The sequence below is a fragment of the Arctopsyche grandis genome, chromosome 4, assembly GCF_051622035.1.
Source record: "Arctopsyche grandis isolate Sample6627 chromosome 4, ASM5162203v2, whole genome shotgun sequence".
NCBI classification, from domain to species: domain Eukaryota; kingdom Metazoa; phylum Arthropoda; class Insecta; order Trichoptera; family Hydropsychidae; genus Arctopsyche; species Arctopsyche grandis.
In genome coordinates this window covers 12,763,045-12,785,248 of record NC_135358.1, presented here as the reverse complement: position 1 = coordinate 12,785,248, position 22,204 = coordinate 12,763,045, and the positions used below count along the sequence as shown (strand labels likewise).

General features: G+C 32.2%; 1 protein-coding gene across 1 annotated transcript in view; it reads left to right on the top strand.

Moving 5' to 3' along the window:
* Positions 1-22,204, top strand: part of LOC143910949 (angiotensin-converting enzyme-like) — a 173,256-nt gene that overhangs the window by 130,071 nt on the left and 20,981 nt on the right. The window contains exon 3 of the mRNA XM_077429602.1: positions 1,933-2,186. Within this exon, the coding sequence (XP_077285728.1) occupies positions 1,944-2,186 (243 nt within the window). The 5' untranslated portion in view covers positions 1,933-1,943. The remainder of the gene's footprint in view (positions 1-1,932; positions 2,187-22,204) is intronic.

Sequence of the window (22,204 nt, the reverse complement as noted above, 5' to 3'; positions counted from 1 at the left end):
TATATATAGATTTTATAGAAACGTCCAAATTGCATCCTCTTTAACATCTTTAATTTTGCAAACCCGTTTTTCATCCTCAAGTGCGTAAGGTTAATAGTTTCTTTCAAAGTTTTGGGTGGTTTTAGATAAAAAAAACCTATGAATTTCATCAAAACGTCTTTTAAATTATTTTTTAAGCTTTGAATATGCTCAGATTACTATTTACCCAATTTGATCAGATTTCCCAAATAATTTTTTAATTGTACTCGAAAAACAATTTTCATATCAATCAAAATGCCAGGGCAGCGACCTGGCTCAAAAAGAAGTACCAAGGCGGTGACCCGGGCCGACTACACCACTGCCTGAATACCTCAAAACCAGCAGCATAGATCAATGGTTAGCACGAAATGCTTTCGATAGTGTGGTCACGTTTTCTATCCTTGGTGTGTACCTTGGATATGTAGCTCAGTTACATAACCATACCTTGGATATGTAACTCCAGGTTGATCGTTTCCTATCAGAGTATTTCAATTTATCTGATTTCATTGAAACGGTTCCAACAAATTGGCAACCCTGTACTATCTCTCTTACAAAAATTCGAGTTATTCAGCATCTAGATTTTTGCTAATTTGTATAAACGCTGCAAATTTGTCCATATGTGTCACAGTGGATGTTAATCGATGTTGTTATTTGCCTTGTATAATACATATGTAGATACTTTTGTACAGTGTTAATATTCTTAACCTGTATATAATACTAATAATAATTTTTACTTTTTATCTTATTTTTTACATTTCTTATGCTCTTTTGTTAAACCGATCCTGCTCGGTGTATGAAAGTCGAGTATTTTAACGGCTATTTGAGATTTGAAACTCAAATAGGAGATGTTCACACTTCAATGCAATCGAGATATGTACATATTATATAATATATTGTATAAATGGTATTAACGTTCGAATATGGTAATACGACATCAGATACACGCGTTACGTTCTCGTGCCACCGTTTGTAGTGTTTATGTATGCTACGTGTCAGTGGCGTACGCGCGGATTTAGTCTCTGCCACTAATTTACAAACGCCTAAATCGATTTGTAGAAATTACCTCGTAAAGGCGCCTAGTCCGCTCGCTCGAGAGCCATTTTCGCAACAGATTTGGCACGAATTCGCGCGATCGCCCTCGGTCATGTCAATATTTAGAATAAATCTGACTTTTCTGGGAGGCCTCCGGACACCCGTCGTGACATCACAAACGTCATTACCGGTCTCCGAAACAGATAGGGTTTCGCTCGCACGATTTTTTTTCCCCAGTACATACATATAATTTCAATGGAAAGAACAGTAATAACAGCTCTTTAGGTCTTGATGAATTTTGCATATATTTTGTCGAAGAAAAAATTGGATCTCATCGTAAATTTACATATTTTTTATGTGAAGTAATTGAATACTTTATTGGGCTTCGTCTCCAAACGAGGTCTTAAATAGGAATTTCGCGTTTTTACATTTTTCGTAGCTTATTTTTCAACGTATAGGTTGTATATGAAGCAGTAAATAGATATACTGTATTTGTCATTCTCCAAATAACAAATCTTCATGATTAATTCATATAGTTTATTTGATTTGACTTTTAATTGTTTTATCGGATCATTATCTCTATTATTAATTTAATATCAGCGGTGTAATTTTTTAATTAATGTTGATCTTATGAATCATGGGTCAAAGGTCATTTTAGATATTTATAAAATAGAAATTTTGTGAAAATTTTTGCAAGCATTTCTATTCCTTAATATTTCATAGAATTCTACAAGTACCCGCACCCTTCATTCTGATGTTTAACCAAACATGCATTACGTTACATTTAATTCATTGATAACCATATCGGTGAATTCCTAGTTTTATTGATAAGAATGTAGTAGATTTCGTTGGTGAATGACATTGCTATTTTATCAATTGCAGGTCTCTCAGTGATGACTGGTGGTCGTCGAATTCGACTCGTCGCCAATATGAAGTCGATTTTGGCAATCGGACTATTGCTGATCGCAACCGTAACTTCGAATCCTTACGAGGAACTGTCAAAACCTGCTGGTGAGAAAGAGGACATCCTGGCGCTAGGCGACATATTGGAGCTGGAATTGGATGATCAGTGTGTGATCAAAGCCGAAGCTGAGTGGGCATCCCTAAACGGAGAGCCGAACTCCTTAGATGAAAAGGTTTGTCACAATTTTCTTATATTTTTCTATTCTCACTTTTATATATTTTACATATACTATTATATATCAATGTCACATAAATACATACATGTATGTTTATCAAAATGTACGGTATAAAACTATTCAAAATAAAAATAAAAACTACATAATTTTCATAATTACGATTCCATTACAAACCAAAAAAAATGTATTGTTGATTTTAATGTATTGGTGATAGTGATCGAAGTTATCTATCTGTTGGACTACGATTTTGATGATGCGATATCAAAACAATTGTCAAAATTTCATTAAAATCTACGTTGCTATGTACATATGTATTTAAGTACAAAAATAATAATTTCATTATAATAAAGGTCAAAGTTTAATAAGTGAGACGATACCCAAAATAAACATTGGGCCCATGCCTGAAAAAAAAACATTAGCTTATTGATTTATATAAACGTTAATGTTCATATACTAAATTAAAATTTTTATTTATTATTATACTTTTTAAGGAAAGCCCTTTTAGGGCTTTTGAATTTTCGACCAATATTTCAAAGGATTTTTTTTGTATAATCTAACCAATACATATGTACATATTTATATTTAATATCAACTCATTATTTTTACATATTTATATGGGCCCGTAAATAAATATTTTTTAAAAGATTTAGTTTCAAACTTCCATTCATAGACATCATACCAGCATATCTTTATCCAAAATATCATTAAATAAATTACACAATTTTGAGCTTGACTTTTTTCCGAGGAATTGATCGATAATCACATTGGTCACTATTTTTTTATTGTTACTATAATTTTTTATGTTTTTTTGCAATAATAAAAATAAATAAAATAGATAACACTACATAATAATAATATTCAGAAAATATTTCAAATCCTCAGATGTTGACATTGACTTTTTATTGTAGAGCATACAAATTTCTCAAATTTAGTCTTTCATTCAAATTAATAACACAATGAACTATAAATGGATATCGTTTATTATGTAAACATATGTTTATTGAAATGTATGTACATATATATTTTTTTATAAAATTGAATACAGCAATCACCACAGTTTGAGAAATACTGATCTGCTATTCTATACGGTCGGAGACAACTATAAAGAAGCTGGATTTTAATTTTTATTTCGATATATATAAAGGCTTGGTAGTTTTGTTTAATTTAAAAAACCTATAGTTGTTACCGTTACTTTGTGAAAAATACATGAATTCATTAAGGCGTTAAAAGGGGCATATTGTCATCCTTCAAAAAAGTCTTTTTTAATAATATTATATATACATATGTATATGTAGGATATTTACAATTATTGGTCACCTGTTCAATAAAATGTTAAAAATATCTTCGTGTATAATATATGTACATAAAGGGTTCAGCCAGCAGCATAGCTCGGCTATTCTGCTAAGCGTCGAGAGGCGCCGGGTTCGATCCCATGATCTGAACTCGATTGAAAACAAATTTTCTGCGTATGTCTATAGTGCTGCTGGTCAGACCTGGATATTTGTGACTGCAGGTCGATCGTTTCCTATCAGAGTTTGCTAATTTTCTCTGATTTCATTGTTGAAACGGTTCCCGATTAAAAATTGGCTAAAAATCCTTCCTACCTACTATGTCCCCACTATTTGAGTATGATTAATGTACAATTCATAGATGTCTCGTTAATTTGCGATTTTTCAGTGTCTCGTAATTCAGCGACTTATATAATAAATAAAAATGCTGTATTGTTTGTAATTGGCCAGGAAGGCGTATTGGGGTTTACCTGTAAAGCCTTCCTGGTATAAAATGTAATAAAATAAAATAAAAACGATAGTCTCGACGATACAGACTATTTTAATTTAATCTCCGCGCATACATATATATTTCACTCTAAATATACGTATATAGGAAAATTAAGATGAAAATTTTTCGCATTTTAGTAAAAGTAAAAATTGGCGAGCTAATTTTACGACCTCGTTCCATACATCATGTTTTCCTTGTACAACAAGTAGTCCTCGATTCGGTGGCTTAACGTTGTCCAAAATAATCCAGGGGTTTTTATTATGATTTATATTTTGTGAGTTGAACGCGAACACGCGCGCGCACACAAACACACACACACATGCACAAACACTCGCACGCATACAAACTACAACCTCTCCCGTTTCAGGGATAAATCTGGGAGTAGTGCGGATAAATCATAGGTGACACTCGGGGTACAGAGCCGTCCGTTAACCGGTGACATTGTTTGTACAGGGGAGCTCAACTGCGGTTCTGGAGCCGCCGCTAGACACTCCATCATCGTGTGCTCGGGGCTCGCCTGTTGCAACTGGTTATAAAAGTCACCAACTTTTATGACACTTTACCCGCCTATGTTTTTACGTACGCTTTTGTTTGCCCGGCTCCATTTCGAGTGTCGACTTTATATTCTCTCATAGGGTGGATACTTCGTCTAGGTGTACTTAACCCTTTCAGTGCATCGCGTTGTTGTCGTTGTTTTATTAATTTAACATTTTAAGTATGCAATAGTGTGTATGTGTGTGTGTGTGTGTGTGTGTTTGATGTGGTTTGTGAGGTCATATTATTTTCGCTTTATGTGAATTATCGTTTATTAAATGTGACTTTTTCCAACGGCGAATAAAAATACGTGGCCATTAACGCTTCAAAAGGCCTCACATATATATTTTTTATTTCTATTTTTTTGCGTTGGAAGCTTTCAAAGCGAGCTTTTAGATCGTTTCGCTCGGTTGATGCCTAATTTAATTTTAAAATTTTCGATTTTATATATATCATGTTTCAAATATTCTACGCTATAAATACGAATTAAAAAATATATATTTGCTATGACAGTATTATTTTGTTGTGAAAATTTCATTATCTCTCTGAATTTGGTATGAAAAATAATTAAATATTGTTTTCTTTGTAACTGAACCATTTAATGATTATGAGCTTCGAAAACATTCCCGTGTCGAATTTTTAAATTATTTTTTTATATATTCCTTTTGTAATATGAAACGAGGGATAACAATCCAAGAGATAAAATAATTGGTTCTTGATGTTGAAGGAAAAGTCATATCATTCATTTGAATTTACATATTTATTTAATATTTAACCAGAAGCATAGATTGGTGGTTAGCGTGTAATGTTTGCTATTTCATGGTTACGGGTTCAATCCCTGGCTTTGTGCTGCAGGCCAATTTGTGAATTAAGTAAATCTGAAATAGGCTCATATATATTATTTTACTTTTAATTAAGTAATTAAATAGCTAAAAACACCACTGCACAAGGTGATTTAAAAATTTGTAAGGCGAGAAAAACAATAGAAATGTGTAAGAAAACATATGCCAGGTACAATCGTGTTTCCAATGTTAAAGTCTCGTTTGACGCGTTGCATTATTCATGCACCGGTAGCAGATGCGTTCTGCAACACGGAGGCTTTCGCGGAAAATCTGGCGCCAGGCCAGTCGCTAACTTTCAGCTTCGTTTCAGCCGTCATTCATTCTTGAGAACAACATCTTCCCCCGTTCTTGTAGCGTACATACGTACCCCTATTGTCCCGAAACATCTATCTCCTGCACCGCGTTTTCCGCATTATCCGAAATGCTAGGGAAAACCGCGAGACGCTGAATATTACGGTTTGGGGTGCACTTTGATGCATTGTTTGTATCACCAGCCAGCCAGGAGCCATAAAGCGACAGAAGAACATTAGCGTTCGTATATTCTAAGGAGTAGTAGTGAATGGATATGGTAGTATAATACTTAATGTATGTACACATGTATGTATAATGAAAAATAAGACTTACTTCTGAAAATTCACATATATGTATGTACATACATCGTTGATAAATTTATTCTCATATAATATGTAAAAGTTTCGTGTACATATGTATTTATAATATATGTATGCTGTGACGGATATGTTACATAGTTATATAAAGTGAATTTATTCCATCCATCATTTTCAATAAGTTCCGACGGAGTAGATTATTATACTACTATACTTTAATAAAAATACATTGCTCAAATGCCTCGTAACATTTACTTTCATTCCAATTTTGCTACGTTTTGCGAGGTTTTTCGATTTTATATCGCAGAGGCGATGCTTCTTCGTCAACTTTGGGATCTCTCCTCTTTATTTTCGTTCTTGGCCGACGTTCTCCGGTCTCGAGGATATTTGGCTTAATATCTCTGGTCGTTAAATGCACTTACCGTCCCTAGAGGGGTGGATGGGTGAGCGAGTGGGTGGCTGACGTGACTCTATTGTACTCAAAGATACCAACCGAGGAATGCTATCAATTAGCAGTAAACCGAATCCATTGCTTAGTTTCGCTCTTATTTAACGATACAGTCAATTTTGTTACAATGAGAGACATTGTAATGAATACATAAATATATAATAGAATATTGTATTGTTAATGAAATATATATTTAATTAAATAATTATATATATTCTGTATGAAAAGTAGACTAGGTAAGTATACATATGTATGTATCTACATACGAAGTTCACTAAAAGTTTTTTCTTTATATGTACATATGTGCGTACATATGTACCTACTAGATTTTAAGCGTGTTTAGTATATTACTGTTTAGAATTTTTTTTACCACTGTGAGAAAATTGTTTTTGGGAAAATGTTTTTTCGGTGACTTTCCATTTCCTTCCAAAGGGCACATAATCGAATATGGGAAAGGATAATGATCAGAATGGATTTCGATGTTGTCATAACAAATGTCACCACGCCTAGGTATAAAATAGACTTCTTGTTGATTAGGTCAGGTTCAGACTACTCGAAATATATGTATATGCTGTCTACTTTGTTCGCATCCAAATAATCCATTAAAATATTAAAAATCATAACCTGGCTTAAACTTAATATTGATAAACTTTGAAAGGAAATGACCGATCTGTTGTTATAGTTTTTTTACTACATCAAAAAAAGGATTTGAACTTGCATATGTACATATATATTACTTTTCAAACAATAGTCAATAGTAATAATAATGATGAATTATATGATATCATAATACCGCCAAATTAAAAGGACAATATTTTTCCCAATATCAACCTCTAGGGCTCTAGTAGACCTAAAGCTGGATCTATTATTTTATTTGGGACTGCTTGTAAATTAGTCGGCTCATCAATAAAATATAATAAATTGTATATGTCACAGTGAAATTATATTTTAAGTGAAAATATATTTTGACTGAAGTTTCAGTGAAATCATAACCAGTTACATTTTCAGGGTTGGTTTTATTCATTTAAGATTAGATTGTTAGGGTTGGTATTATTTAAGGGTTAGGATAGGTTAGGTTAAGTTAGGGCTGGCCCTATTCATTTAAAATTGGGTTGTTAGGGTTAAATATATAGAGTTAAATGTTGTAAATTCATTGTTTGATACATTTTCACTGCTTGAATTGGTGAAAATATATTTTTACTTTAAATATGCTTTCACTGTAACATATATATTATTACATATATGAAATCGGTAAATTGAAAGACTATTTCTGTGTACCTGGTGCCGGTAAATTTAATTTGAAATGTCGATCTTATATGTATTCTCCGCACGGCTTTTCAATTGTACGCAAAAACTATTTCTGATTTCCTCTCTGAGCTCTAGTATATAAATTTTCTCACGTTTTCCGATCGAATTCCTTTCGCATAAGAATTATAACCGCGAGCTTAATGAAACTCCAAGAAAGTTCTACACGCCGATGGAAGCCTGGCTAGAAACGAGGGTTGTTGGAGAGTTTCAGGTAACGCCAGAGTCAAAAATACTAGTATAAATAGCTAATTTGTCACGGGAGAAGTATATCCGAGGGAAAAAGAAGTAGGAATATATTGGAAACCTTCGATATTTTAGGTTGCTGTCGGATATTGCCTTTTTTCCTTCGGCGAAATGTGCCGTATCATTCTTTGTCGCGTGTCTCTCGTTTACCATACGTTTGTTATTCACGTTCGGCCCATTTGAATACAATGAAGGGCCTGCAGGGCCGGTTGCGGGAATTTCGTAAGCCCTCTTCTTCTCTCCACATACACGAGTTGTCGCAACGTAAAAAATATGTATACTGTGCCGTTAACCGTTCCTTGGCCGTTACGAAAGAAAAAGAGCGTTTCACACTCCCATCTTATCCGAAATAAGAATTTGTCCATCTGCCAAATTCGATTTGGTTAGCCTTTTTTGTTTCAAATCAAAATTTCACTTTGCGCAGATTGTAAAGATTTAGCCATGGGAAAATTGCAAAAAATATATAGTCAAAAATAAGTTGGATGGTATCTTTCACTTAATTTTATATTGTAAATATGTACATACATATATGGATGTACATGAACTAATTACAAAACTTCGATTCAAACCCCAAAACTTCTCATCTGAATCTGAATCTCACTCAAATACCTACATAATATGTAATTACATACATGTTTCTTAATCATATAAGCCACAGCGTAGTGCACTGGTTGAGCTCTTATATAACAGTAGATAGTTTGTAGATTCCTGATCAAATACGCTGCTGGCAAGGTCTTGTGGTTATTAAAAAAGTTTTTTTTATTTGTTGGTTATTAAAAGTGTATTTACACAGATCGAACGCTAGAACGTTACAATTTTTTCTAGCTTAATTATTGTAACCGATCCAATGAATCATTATTCTCCCCCTCAGTTCATCTAGAGTTTGTTGAATCTTGTAAATGCTACCCACATAATGCATTTCTCGAAAATTTGCTGTTTATCAAAATTTTATTAATTATCCATAGATGTCTCTGATTTATTATGTTATACTTGTGTACACAAATTAATCTAACCATATGCACATATGATGTATGTAAAAATAAAATATAAAAGTCACATTTTTATGATAAAATTAAATTTTAGTCTTCCAAGTGTAATATTCTGTCATTAAATATTGCATAAACTTGCACCGTAAATAGATATCTTTGTATTCTATGTATACTAGTGTTTTTACCCGGCTTCGCTCGGTATGTGTAATATAAACCGCTTAAACATGCCCAATCTAATGGTAAACATTTTATTAAATTTCTTTGAATAGTTTTATTTTATTTACATTTAATATTCTACTATCTATTTTATTTATATATCTATTTTATTTTATTTAATATTCATTAGCTTTTTTATTAAATTGAACGGCACGCATTTTACGAACCAAACAAACATACAAACACACAAAGTCTCTTTCGAAATTATATATTAGATGCACAAAATATAAATTTTAAATCTTTCTCCTTCACAAAGTACATACATATATTCATAGTTTCATTTATTAAGTTCCTTTCTAAAAGTGCAACTTAATTCAAATGTATACGTGAGTGCATTAAATATGCACATTTACAGGCGTCGTTTATCACTTTTGATAAGTGGAACAAACACACCACGTGTACACAACTCCAGTGGGTTTGAAAATGCACGTGCATTAACCGCGAAGCACGCGCACGTGCCCCGACACGATCGTATATATGTACATATGTACATATGTACCTACCCATTTGGATTATACGCACATACAATGCGAAATAAAGTGAAAAAGAGTATAGGCATCATCATCATCATCACGCCCTTCAAATGGAAGTGAAGAAGATTAATGATGGACAGTTTTCAATTAGTTACCACTTTGAATCACCGACACAGAGTGCGATGATGAAGTCATTTTATAATCTTATTTAATTTTTTTCGTACAATATAAACAGAGTTTATGGTATTTATTTTTATGTCATAACTTGGCACGAAATACGGGAACATAAACAGATATGATGAATATTGTGGATGATTGCTGTTTTGCGTTATGTGAATTCTTAGAAAAGATTTCCGTGAAATTTCAGAATGGATTGAATGCGAGCCAATTCGTCCCTTATCGTGTCGGTAAAAATGTGCCAACATTTTTAAATTTAATTAAAATAATATTTTTTGATTTATGAAATTATAAAAAAATATGTTATTTAATATTCTGTATGTTTTATTTTTGCACGGACTTGAGTTCCCATTAGGACTGAGCAAATTTTAATTTTAATTTTTTTCCGAATTCTAAATGGGCATATCTTTCAAAATCAAACATTTATTTATTTTTATATATTCCGGAAATATACATTAACTTTTTTTTTCACATTATTTTAATGAACATTTGCAAATACACATATTCAAATTCTGTATATTCCCTCTTTAAATTTTTAGTTAATATTTACATACATACATACATATGTGCTCCGTTCAGTTTGGAATTCGTCGTTTAAGATCGTTTTCAAATTAAAATATGAATATGTAAGCAGACGTCGTTGGGAGATAAAATATTTAAACGTTGTCTTAAAATTTTGAAACTTGTCTCGAATTCTTCAAAAGATGATGTTTAAATTTAAATTTCCCAAAGAAAACTCTGCGATGTAGATTACGTTTGAAATTTGTATTCTGAATATACATATACATTATATGTTTGAGGGCATCGAAATATGAGAGAAAGATCTGTATGTATATACATTGTACATATGTATGTATATGTTTATATTGAATGTGGATAGTTCACTATAATAGTTGATATTATCAATCTATATAATTCGTTAAGTGATAGATGGCCAGTTTAATTCGGACCCTTCTTCAAATATGCGGTCGTTGCGAAGTTATCTCGTTAATTGAACGGCTATCGATTCGACCTATGACCTTATTTTTTCTCATTACTTATTTATAAACTTGTTAATTACAACTATTGTTTTTCAGTAAAAATGCATCAACAACAACGAGCAAAAATAAGTGAAAGTAAAAATGATTTATATTTTATTTGGATTGATGATAAACTTACTCTAATGATATTAATTTAACCCATAATTTCTCAATCAATCATATGTAAGGTCAAAGTCAAAGTTTCGGTGCTAATTTATATTTTTTTTTATCATCATAAATATAATATATGAAATATGTATAAATAATGTTTTTTAATGTAAAAAATGGTAGATTATTTTTTGTGCATTTTTATTAAATCTTATTTTGTTGCAAAAATTCATTACTTTTTTCCGTCATTGAAAACTTTGTGAGTTACATACATTTTAATTCTATTAACAATTTATTTTGTAAGTATTTAGTATACTGTATTCTTTTATGTATACATACATATTTATGGAACTAATTTTGATTCATATTTTAAAATTTCTTGAATACTTTCAACCGTCAAAATCTTATATGAAAATGATTATTAATTGTGAAAATTATTCATCTTAAATTTGTGCCTATGTTGAAAAATAGATTCCCCACCACTTATGTTGATGTAATATTCTACAAAAAGTTGCATCACAGTTAACTATCTCGGTTAATTTTAACTGCTATCCTTTGTTGATACATTTTTTTATATGATATTTATATCACACCGGCGCAAACACAAACTAACGTTAAACAGTCGTAAATCTGTTAGCGCGATAAACATAACTATGTAAAATTAGCTTTCTTTCATGTTCAAATCATAGAGTATGTTCTACATTCTGCTCAACGATACTTTTTTTAATTTTTCACTTCATATATGTAGGTGTCTTAATATGTACATACCAAGGCGCATACTGAAAGTCGAATTTTTACTCAAATGTGTGTCACTTGAGGATATACGCGCCAGATGCATGTCGATAAAACAGCACTCTCTTCGTGTTCTAAACAGCGAAAATTACGAGCGAACATAAAATTTACACTCACCCTTACATTGCCTCTAGATTTCGGCGAATATTACACCGGTCTCATTTTCCAGATGACGCATTACGTCACTTGATATCATACGTACACATACACGTTTTATTTAAATCCGCGGACATACACTGAAATCTCGAAATACATAATTATCGTTTCATTTGCGTTACGGTAAGGCTATTTGCGGATGGTCCGTACTACAAAAGCTTGCTATTATTCGTATAGAATTACGCATCGGGAGGAACGAAGTCCCGAATTTCATATCAAATAAAGAGTTCTCGAATAATAATAGGGGCGAATGGTCTATTTTTGTCTCCAGCAGCTGGTACTTGTTTTGCCGATGCCCTGGAATCCACATGTACCTAATGTGTTTGTGTTCGAATTTAATCTGAATTCACTATCCGCTAGTGGTGCTTCGTGCATTCCCTACTCCCCCATGGGACGGAACGTGCAAAAATATTCCCAATGATATATTATGACGTTCTAATGGCGTTATAGACGATAATGTTCTCTCTGTGTCTAGCCGTGTGTATTTTGTTTATTTACACTGAGCTCCATTTCAGTGGTTCCAAATGTTATTATTATATGACTATATTAAAATGTCTACCTGATTTTAAACATTGTGTCTTCTTATATTTACAAACCTGTCTAGATGAAATAACAACATAGGTAAGCAATAATAAGCGTACTAGTCCTATATGTTTCCGATTCTTGCACAGTTGAGAAATAGTCAGTAAAATAAATTTAATTACATCCTTAGCGTTGCTTAGATATGTAGCTTGATTTGAAGTTATATGAATGTCATCCCTTTTTATTAAATCATCTTTTTTTTTTTGTTAAGTGTAAAAAGTGTAATGGATTCAGTGAAAATATCAAGCTACTCAAACAGCACGTTCGGCAGTCGGTTGGCCTTTAAAAGCGATGAGTCCACAAGAACATTGGATCTGGTCATAATTGACAGAAATAGCTCTGAAGTGAAATTCTCTCAGCCTCTCTGGCACCCAAAACTTGAGGCCAATCAGAACTTCTGGAACGTGAAACTCATCCCTTAAGATTTTTACAAAAAGCTTCCCTAGTTAACTCAATGTATATTTATGTATGTATATTTACTGTATCTAACAATATATTAGCCTTGTTTCCTTTTCCAAGAAGTATGTAAACATATCGCTTTACTGTTACAGTAGTGTATCTATCTTTCTCCACCGCACAGGCTTCATTGCGTGCGTGTGATGGAGTTAGAGAGAGTTTCATCATCCGTCTCTGATTGCAACTGCATTGGTCTGTTTGATTTGAGTGATGTATGCAGATCTTATTGAATTATAATATAAGTTTACTTTACAATCAGGAAGCAGTAGCATGTACAAACAAAAGCGAGTATTATTCATTGGTTAAACATGATCAAATAAAGCAAATTGTGACTAAACTAAGTCCTATACTTATATTATATGTAAGTATATATGAGCCGTTATATTATATTTGAAAGTGGATGAAGTCCAATTTTCAATTCCGAAAACACTATTTCTGTTAATTCACATGACTTAATTCACAAATTACTATCACTTATTTTAATTCGGTATGTCCAGAATCTCGGGAAAGCAGAATAAACTACACAGGCCACCAGTATTTTTACATATTGTTATCTCTAAACATTATATTTAATGTTTTGCGAAATATTTCTCGAAATGAATAAAAGTGGACTTTTGTCACATTCAAATATAACAGTTCATATTATCAACAATGTGTTATATCAATTTCTTTATTTCATCAAAACCTGTAAAATGTGAACATTTCAAATATACATAGACATCGGTTCAAAATAATATCCAAATATATTTTCAGTGTGCAAAATTGTAACAATTTTAACAGTTTCATCACAGTTTGAGAAGTTCCGCTTTTGAAACGACACATCTAAAGTGCAACACGTGTCCTATCGATGTCAACGACGCGCATGCGCCATGTAATAAAAAAAACATATACACCCCTAATTGAATTAATGTTTGCGGACATCGATGTGCGTCTGATAGAGACTTATGATTATGACTCTCACGCGAGAGTGGCCTTTTGCCACCGTTTTATTATTATTTATGATTCGGCGGCGTGCATCTGCTGCACTCTTTATTACATCGATGCATCAACTCCCAATTGTGTCGTAAACAAACCGAAGCCGGACCAAACCGCCACTTTTATATTTATTCGTTTAACCATATCGTTTACCAGTCGTGCCGGAAGTTCTTATAAGCCGTTTCCGGATGTATACGTTTTTCTATTGTTGAAAATTCGCTTGCCCTAATTTCGAAACGGCCATTTTATTACTGGCTTCAAGGTGATGTGAAGTTTTCTTAACACTTCATAAATTTATAAATCGCTTAATTAAAATTTTATGACACGGAAGTAAGCAGATATCGAACCAACTGAATTTTAAAATTTTTGATCCTGAATTAATTTTCTTGTTTTAATTGATTGTTTGTTATTCATTGAAATGTTTACTTGTGTGAAAATTACAAAAGCTTGAATTTACATTTAGTCTCTGGGGAATTATTCTTATTGTTGTTTTATGGATACTTTTCCGACGAATATTCCGGCTCATGCTATGTTTATATATGAAAATATTTCTGTATTTTCACCACCCTCCTTCATCTTCTTGCCCGTTGAAAATTTAAAAGCTCTCCATTGGAGAGCATTTTTACTTGAAACCTTTTAATTATTTGTGTACGGGAAGTGGAGTTGCTCCTTACGCTGTTGTTTTTCTCCCACCAAGGTGTGCATGGTATTATAGTATTTTGTATATTTTTGTTTTTATAATGACATATTTTATATAATATATTCTAAAGTCCTCAACTTCTACATTTATCTATTGTGACGCGTAATTTCTATGGATTATCCATAATTAGACCGTCCGTTATCTCAGTTTCAAATTAAATTTACATAGAAGCGTTCGTTTCTTATATAAAAGTATATGTATTTCGCTATATTCGAGTAACGTGGAGCTTACCGAATTATCATAAGATGATGAACCCCTTATAAGTAAGTTGGAAATAATCTCACGCAGAACCCCGTAAGCCGCGAACGGTTCTCGCTCGGGATTTTACGGGATGTTCGCATGGCCCTTAAGGGCTTTTCCATCCCTGAATTATTCGACTGTGTGAAGACGACCTTTAAGCTATTTAACACATTGTCTTCTTTCGAAAACAGTGTCTTAATTAATCCAATTTATGGACGACCCGGTAACAAGAATTCGGTCCTTTGCAAACACTCCATATATCTACATATGTACATATATGTAAATATAATTACGTGAATTTTCTCCGAAGAAGAAAACTTATTAACTAACAGGTTTAATTAAAATCAGTATTCAATTGGCTAATTAAAATAATACAAGTTGCTCAGGAAACTTTTTTCGTTTTGCATTTCATTATAATAATAACTATAGTAACGGTTTTAGTGTGCGCTTTTCGCAATACATATTTCAATTTGACTTTTATAACGAAAACTTTCAACTACATCGCAGTCTTTTTGCGTAGGCCTTATGGTTTTTAGTTTACATGCAAATTTTATGAACCTTTTTTGAATATCTCATTGCGATATTAAAATTTTAGAACTTTACATTCTAGCGCCAAATAGCTATACATATCCAATACCTTAATCGCAGAATTTATTTTAAAAGATTCCTTTTCTCTTATAGTATATGAGACGATTTTCAAACGTGAATGAGATCTGGAGATTAAAATGGCAATTTGCTATTTAAAATTAGTTGCATCTCTATTCTTGAGCTCCTATTTATTTCAATATGAAAAATTTCTTAAGAGTAGGCGACATCTCCTTTGTCTTTGTTGTTTTCTCGCCTCTCTGAAACTTTCATACGGCAATTAGTATAATTGGAATCTTAATGGGATAAAATATGAAATGAGAAATGGAACTATGAGTCTTATTATTTGTTATCGAAAACATCAATTTCGCCTTCTTCTTTATAGAATTATTATTGCTAAACTAGAAACCCTTTTTTTGATAATTCAACATATTTATTATTAATGTAGACATCTCTCGTGTTTCGAATATCCAAAGGGTAATTGAAATAAACGTACCTATCTGAAGGGTAAAAAAATTAGGGCGCTAAGAAAACGCCCCCGAAGACAAAACGCGATGAACGGGATAAGAGGAAGATTAATTGAACGCGATGGAGATTGATGTCGATGTTTCCGAGTGTAATTGTTCGAAAATTTAACACTCAATCATCTCATTTTCATCGAAATAATAAATTGAAAATATTACGGTAAAATGGAAATCTCTTTCTTCTGTCAATTTATTTTACTTTTATAAATCTAAGATTTACTGAGATATTTGTTTAAAAAAAAAATTTATTTGATTTCATACAATGTACTTTAGTTTTATCATATCTACTACATACGTACATTTTTGATGTGCAAAGTTACAGCGACTATTAGTTCTGAACTTTGAGCTAATATATAAATAACGTTAACTTCGAACTCTGTGGTTATTTCAGGGTTACTGTACGGACAAGCGTACTTGCGAATGAAAGTCTTCAGACAGTCTAATCCGAATTTGTAAAGCTTGTCTTACACACTTTTAAAGAAAATCTGGCGAAATCCCTCTTTACTCCAATCTTAGTAAATTGATGCAACGTAAGCCGTTACAATGAATTAGGTTTAACACTTATTTATTTTACATAAGTTGTTATAATTTTGGATGGTATAAATATGCCTTAAAATAAATATATGTATTTGCCAACTTTAAGATATTGGAAACGCTTTGCTCCCACCCCACATGCATACATAAAATATCTTCAAAAAAAGAGATGCGCAAAAAATTCCGATCTTGTCTTCGTCCTATCCCTCGATTGACTTCTGAAGAAAAAAATTCAGCTCCTTTTTCGCGAGCACATATAATAATACCATAAAACGAATCCTTCGAACGATCCTACTGATTGCGGCAAACATTCGGCACGCAAACGACATACAAAGAATCGTTTCAAATTCGAATTCAACATTCGTTCGGCGCACGAACCGCACTTTGAGGATCCGTGGCACGGGTTTCATCAACGAAAAAGATCAGACGAGGTCATGGGTCGTCAACTTTAGGTCGTTTAATTCAATCCGACAATTGATCGGGGTCGATAGTGTGGTTCAACGACACTGACCACACATACATCTTTTAGTATGGACGTACCTGTCAATATACAACAATGTATGGGCAATTACTAGACATTCAACACGCGAGTAATATCACATAAAATACCAGTAGATATATTTAAATTTAATGAATATTAAACTCTTGCTTTTTTTAAAAGCTTTTATTTAGTTTGACTGTAATCTGATATGGCGATCGTCATTTCCTATCGTCAAATCTATCTGATATTTCGCATGCATATGTACATATGTATATATTACCATTCAATCGTCTCTTTTATGCCCCAAGCTTTTATATTCGGACATATAAATAAATATTAAATGTTCGGAAGATATTAGTTGGAGGGAAAGAATATTTATTTGAAATTGAATTACTAGAAATATTTAATGTTATGAAGAGATATTTTAGAATAGAAAATTAATTTTTCCTATTTGCATTATTTTTTTTTTAATTTAGCTATTTTTTAGGCTTATATCCTAATTCTAAATAACACCTATTTTTTATGATTAAATATTTCTGGAATACCTTCAATGAACTGATGTGTATTTTGAAAAAATTATTATCCTTGTTTAATAGTTCAAAAATAGTCGCTTTCTTTACTATGACTATCAATTCGATATGCAACATTAAAATTGAATTTCGACAAAAAGACATGTCCCAGACGCATGCATTTTTATAGAGTAATTTTTCATTTCGATGTTACGTAATCATTTTTAATTAGAGTATAGAATTTTTAGATAATATTATTATGCAGATAATTTAAAAAAAAATACGCAATTCTTATCGAAAATTCATTATGTTTCTATAAATTTTCCAGCAAAACATACATTATTATTGTATTCAAACAGGACCTAATGCAGAAAACTTTACTTTTTGTATATACTTAAGTTTGAACGCCCCCAATTTATAAAAATATGCCAGCACTTTTGAACAAAATTCGTATTCTAATTTCGCCAATTTAATGTAATTTTCTTTCTTCGCTTTCCCATCTAAAAGATAACATCAAACAGCTTGGCAATAAATTTATCGAATAATTTCGCAATGAGTCTTGTATAATCTACGAGTAGATCGTTTGTATGGCAATTTAAATAAAATTGTTAAAAATAAATACATACTTTCCTTGACGGTCCAAAGTTGAAAAATATTTACGTTATCAGATCGAATAAGAAATACTATTAAATCTATCATTGAATTCTGAAGATCGAATCGATAAACATTTACAAACATAAACGCAATCAATTATTTCCCGGTTGTTTATACAGATTGGTCGCTTTCAGCAATCCCTCAATGGTTCCGATGAAATGTAAATAAATAATATACGAAAGAAATACACACACACACACACACACACAGCAGAAAACATTGAAACGTAGAAAGTGGCATGTTTTCGTTTCGCAAACGTAGTAGAGCTTTACGAGATTCGAATAGGTCGTAACGATTCTTTTATGCGACTCGTAAGTGCAGCACAGCACAACCCGAGATTTATGCACCGAACACCGGATGCACAATTTTAAATTATTTTTCGAATGTGCACTTTTTGATTCGGTAATTTTCATTGTTACATTTCGTATACAGGAGTATACGGGTTGTATTCGTATATTCCCGTGTACATACATACATATGTATGTACGTGCAGTGAAAACGTTAAAATGGGGGGGTACGTGTGTTCCTACTTACTGCTCCCTGTGGAATTTATGTACGGCCTTGCACCAGTTTGCCGAGACCGTTATTGCCTCGGAATTATGTTCTGTTTGTATTATATTAATTCGACGATGCTCCTTATTGAAACAACCTATTTGGTGAAATCTTTCTAATTAGTTTTTAAAATAAATTGCATGTATAATATTTTTCATAAAAAATGCGTATGTATGTTTTGAAGTAAAGTGAATTTAATTTAATTTGTGAATATGTATTTTATATAGTTAAATGAAAGCATTGATCAATTTTGATTTCACCATGATTGAATTGTACAATATCGGTCATTGTTTGTATACAAATAATTGTATACAAATATGTGATTTATGCTAATTGTGTATATTTACTATTTATGCAATAGTTATCATATATTCCTGTACAAATTAGACGCAATGAAAAAATTATTTTAGATGTAATCCATATATATGAACCGTTATATTTGAAATTGCCGTAAGTCCACTTTTCTTCATTTCGATATACATACATATGTACGTAGTAATAACAGTGGCGTGCGGCGGATATTTCTCTGTTTCTGTTGAACAGCTTTATTTTGGTGTGCGCGAGTAGGATACAAAAGGATGCGGTGTGACGTCACAGCATCCTCTTGTATCCTACTCGCACAAATGTAAATAAAGTTGTGCGATAGAAACATAGAAATTTCCACCGCACGCCACTTCACTATGTACATATGTATGTATATATATGATAATAATTTGTGAATTAAGGCAAACAGAAATAGTGTTTTTGAAACTGAAAATTGGTCTTTTAAATATAGCGGCTATCTATATTGTATATAAAATTGAATGTCTGTGTGTATGTCTCGTATAGACTCCTAAACCACTGAACCGATTACGATGGAACTTTCAGGATTTGTTGTATGCATGTCCGGGAAGCTTTCTGTGAAAAAAAAACTGGAAATAACCTCTTAATAATAATATTCGTAATTACGATTTTACCGACGCGAAAGTTTGAAGCGCCATTGTGTAGTCAAGGAAATGTGTTCGTTGGTAACCACGTTACCAGGTGGTTTATGATGACACGGCGTTGAAGAACTTGAACGGGAACGGGAACGGGAATTGCATGCCTTATTCTGGCATTGCTGCTAAACCACTGAGCATATTACGATGAAACCTTCAGGATTTGTTGTGTGCATGTCCGGGAAGATTACTGTGAAAAAAAAACGGGAACGGGAATGAGTGTCATTGCAACGCAATAATGTGTTCGCTACCTGCGTTTATCCGACAAATGGGAACGGGAACAAGAACGGGAACGGGAACGGGAATTGCATGCGTTATTATGGCATTGCAACGCATTCCGGGGTTCAGCTAGTACATATATAATACAGATTTTGGCTTTTTTTGTTTACTGACGTGCGCATAATAATGAAAACAAAACATGAGACGCATTATACTTGAATGTTACGCATACGTGAATTTTCTTTTATGTAAATATAAACTTATTCGGCAACATTGTTTATTTCGCTTTTATAAGGTTTCCTATTTTTTTCTCGTTGACGCATTTCATATAACTCTCAAATTAACAAATAAATCAGAAGAAAGAAATATTTTGAGCGTTACCAATTTAATTTAAAGATATTTTATATAAAAAAATAAAAAAAGTTTTCGTCATTTTATATAAAAAGTTTACGGTTTCTTATTCGGAAAAATATATGTATACATATATATAGTTTTAATTTTAACATTTCATTTGTTCTCTTCATCTTAATAAATGCCCACGCTGATTACTCAATATTCAAATATTTGCCTAATAAAAAAATTATCTTCTCGAGAATGTCGTGGTTTATCTTTTGAGATTAAATTGCCTTATCTCGAGTATAGCGTTTATGTATTTATTTACACTTGCGATCCTGCATATTGAATGTACTCACTTTCAAGATGTATCCAGTTTTATTGTCACACAATTTTTCTTATCTGCGAGTTATAAACTATCGAACATAAAAGTGAGAATGATTTATTATGTGCGTTATGTAAATATTTGATGTCTTCGTATTGAGAGCATTTTTCGACGCATACTTATTTATTATATACAGTATAATAAAAAAAATAGTGTAGCTTTTCAGTTCTATTTTTATAAAATTGTTTGTAATGTCGTTCTTATGTATGTATCGCAGTGTGGATTTAAAGTAGAAACTTTTCTTGCATATACATACATACAAAATCACACGTCAAGATGTTATTCTGATTCCACTATTCCACGTCAATCGTAAGATTTCGCGTTATTTAAGTCAAGTCGATTATTTCCAAACGAATAAGTTTTCTCTATTTCCAATATATTTTACTTTCAAGATGAACAGTGGGATATCGTCTTTCACTCGGGGATATCTTCACCCCAAATTCTCACATACGCACACATTTCACAACGTAATATATCTTTTACGAGGAGGGTTGTCGTTTTTTTTTCGCAACATTTGATATATTGAAAGATTCAGCGCCGAAATCAAATCTTCGAAAAATTCACTCGGTCTACGAAATTCAATTTATCAAAATCAAATGAAATTAACCGAAAGGAACCGAACTCATACCAAGAACTTAATTTCATTTTATACATACATATATGTATGTATCTAATTTGACATTTCAATTTTATCCTGAAAACTTGTTTGACTGGGTTAATCGTTTCGTATATTAAGAGGATAATAGTTTGTAAATCACATCATGTTTGTAAACACATCATTGCTTCGAATATTGTTAGTGTCGAAACATTATATATATACATACATTAGTATGTTCATTTTCTCTTGGTGCCTGAAAATAGTGATTTTGTTTATTCGGGCGTATAATTGGTTCTGTTTATTCGGGCGTATATAGGTATTAAGGATGTCGCTCGTAATAAATTATTTTCATTATTATTTTACTTTGTATACACGAGGGCTTTTAATTCTAAACCCGTATTAAAATAAAGTAAAAATTAAATGTAAATGATATAATTACTGAATCATTGTGTGGTTTTTGTTATCAAATCATTCACATTCCGAAGAATATTTTGAAGCAGTAGTTTTTGTATATATGTATGTAGTTGAGAGTGGAGATAATTGAATCAATAAAATTAAAATAAAAGAGGACACATACAATTTTTTTCTAGATCATAAAAACGTGATCAGTGATCGATTCAATAAAAATTAGTTCAAATTAATCAAAATCTCGAGTTGCATGATTACAAAACTTCATCTATTCTTACTACGTATGTAGATAAAGTAATAATCGTAAATGAAACTTAACAGAGGTTTGTAAAAACGACCGTGTCTTTAACGACCATTTTTTTGAGGTTGTCCAAGAGAGGAGGGAGAGGTGGTTGCAAATATTCGTGATGCGTTCGTCCATGCATTTCATTATACCGTTTGTAAAGAAGTTTTACTTTAAAAAAAATAGGTTACATTGCTTTTTTATCATCTTCATCATCATTTACGGTCATTCACCATCCACTGCCTGGTGAAGGCTTCTCCAACACCCTTCCACTCGTCTCTGTTTTGCGCAGCTCTTAACTATCTCACCCCCACACACTACCTGGCGG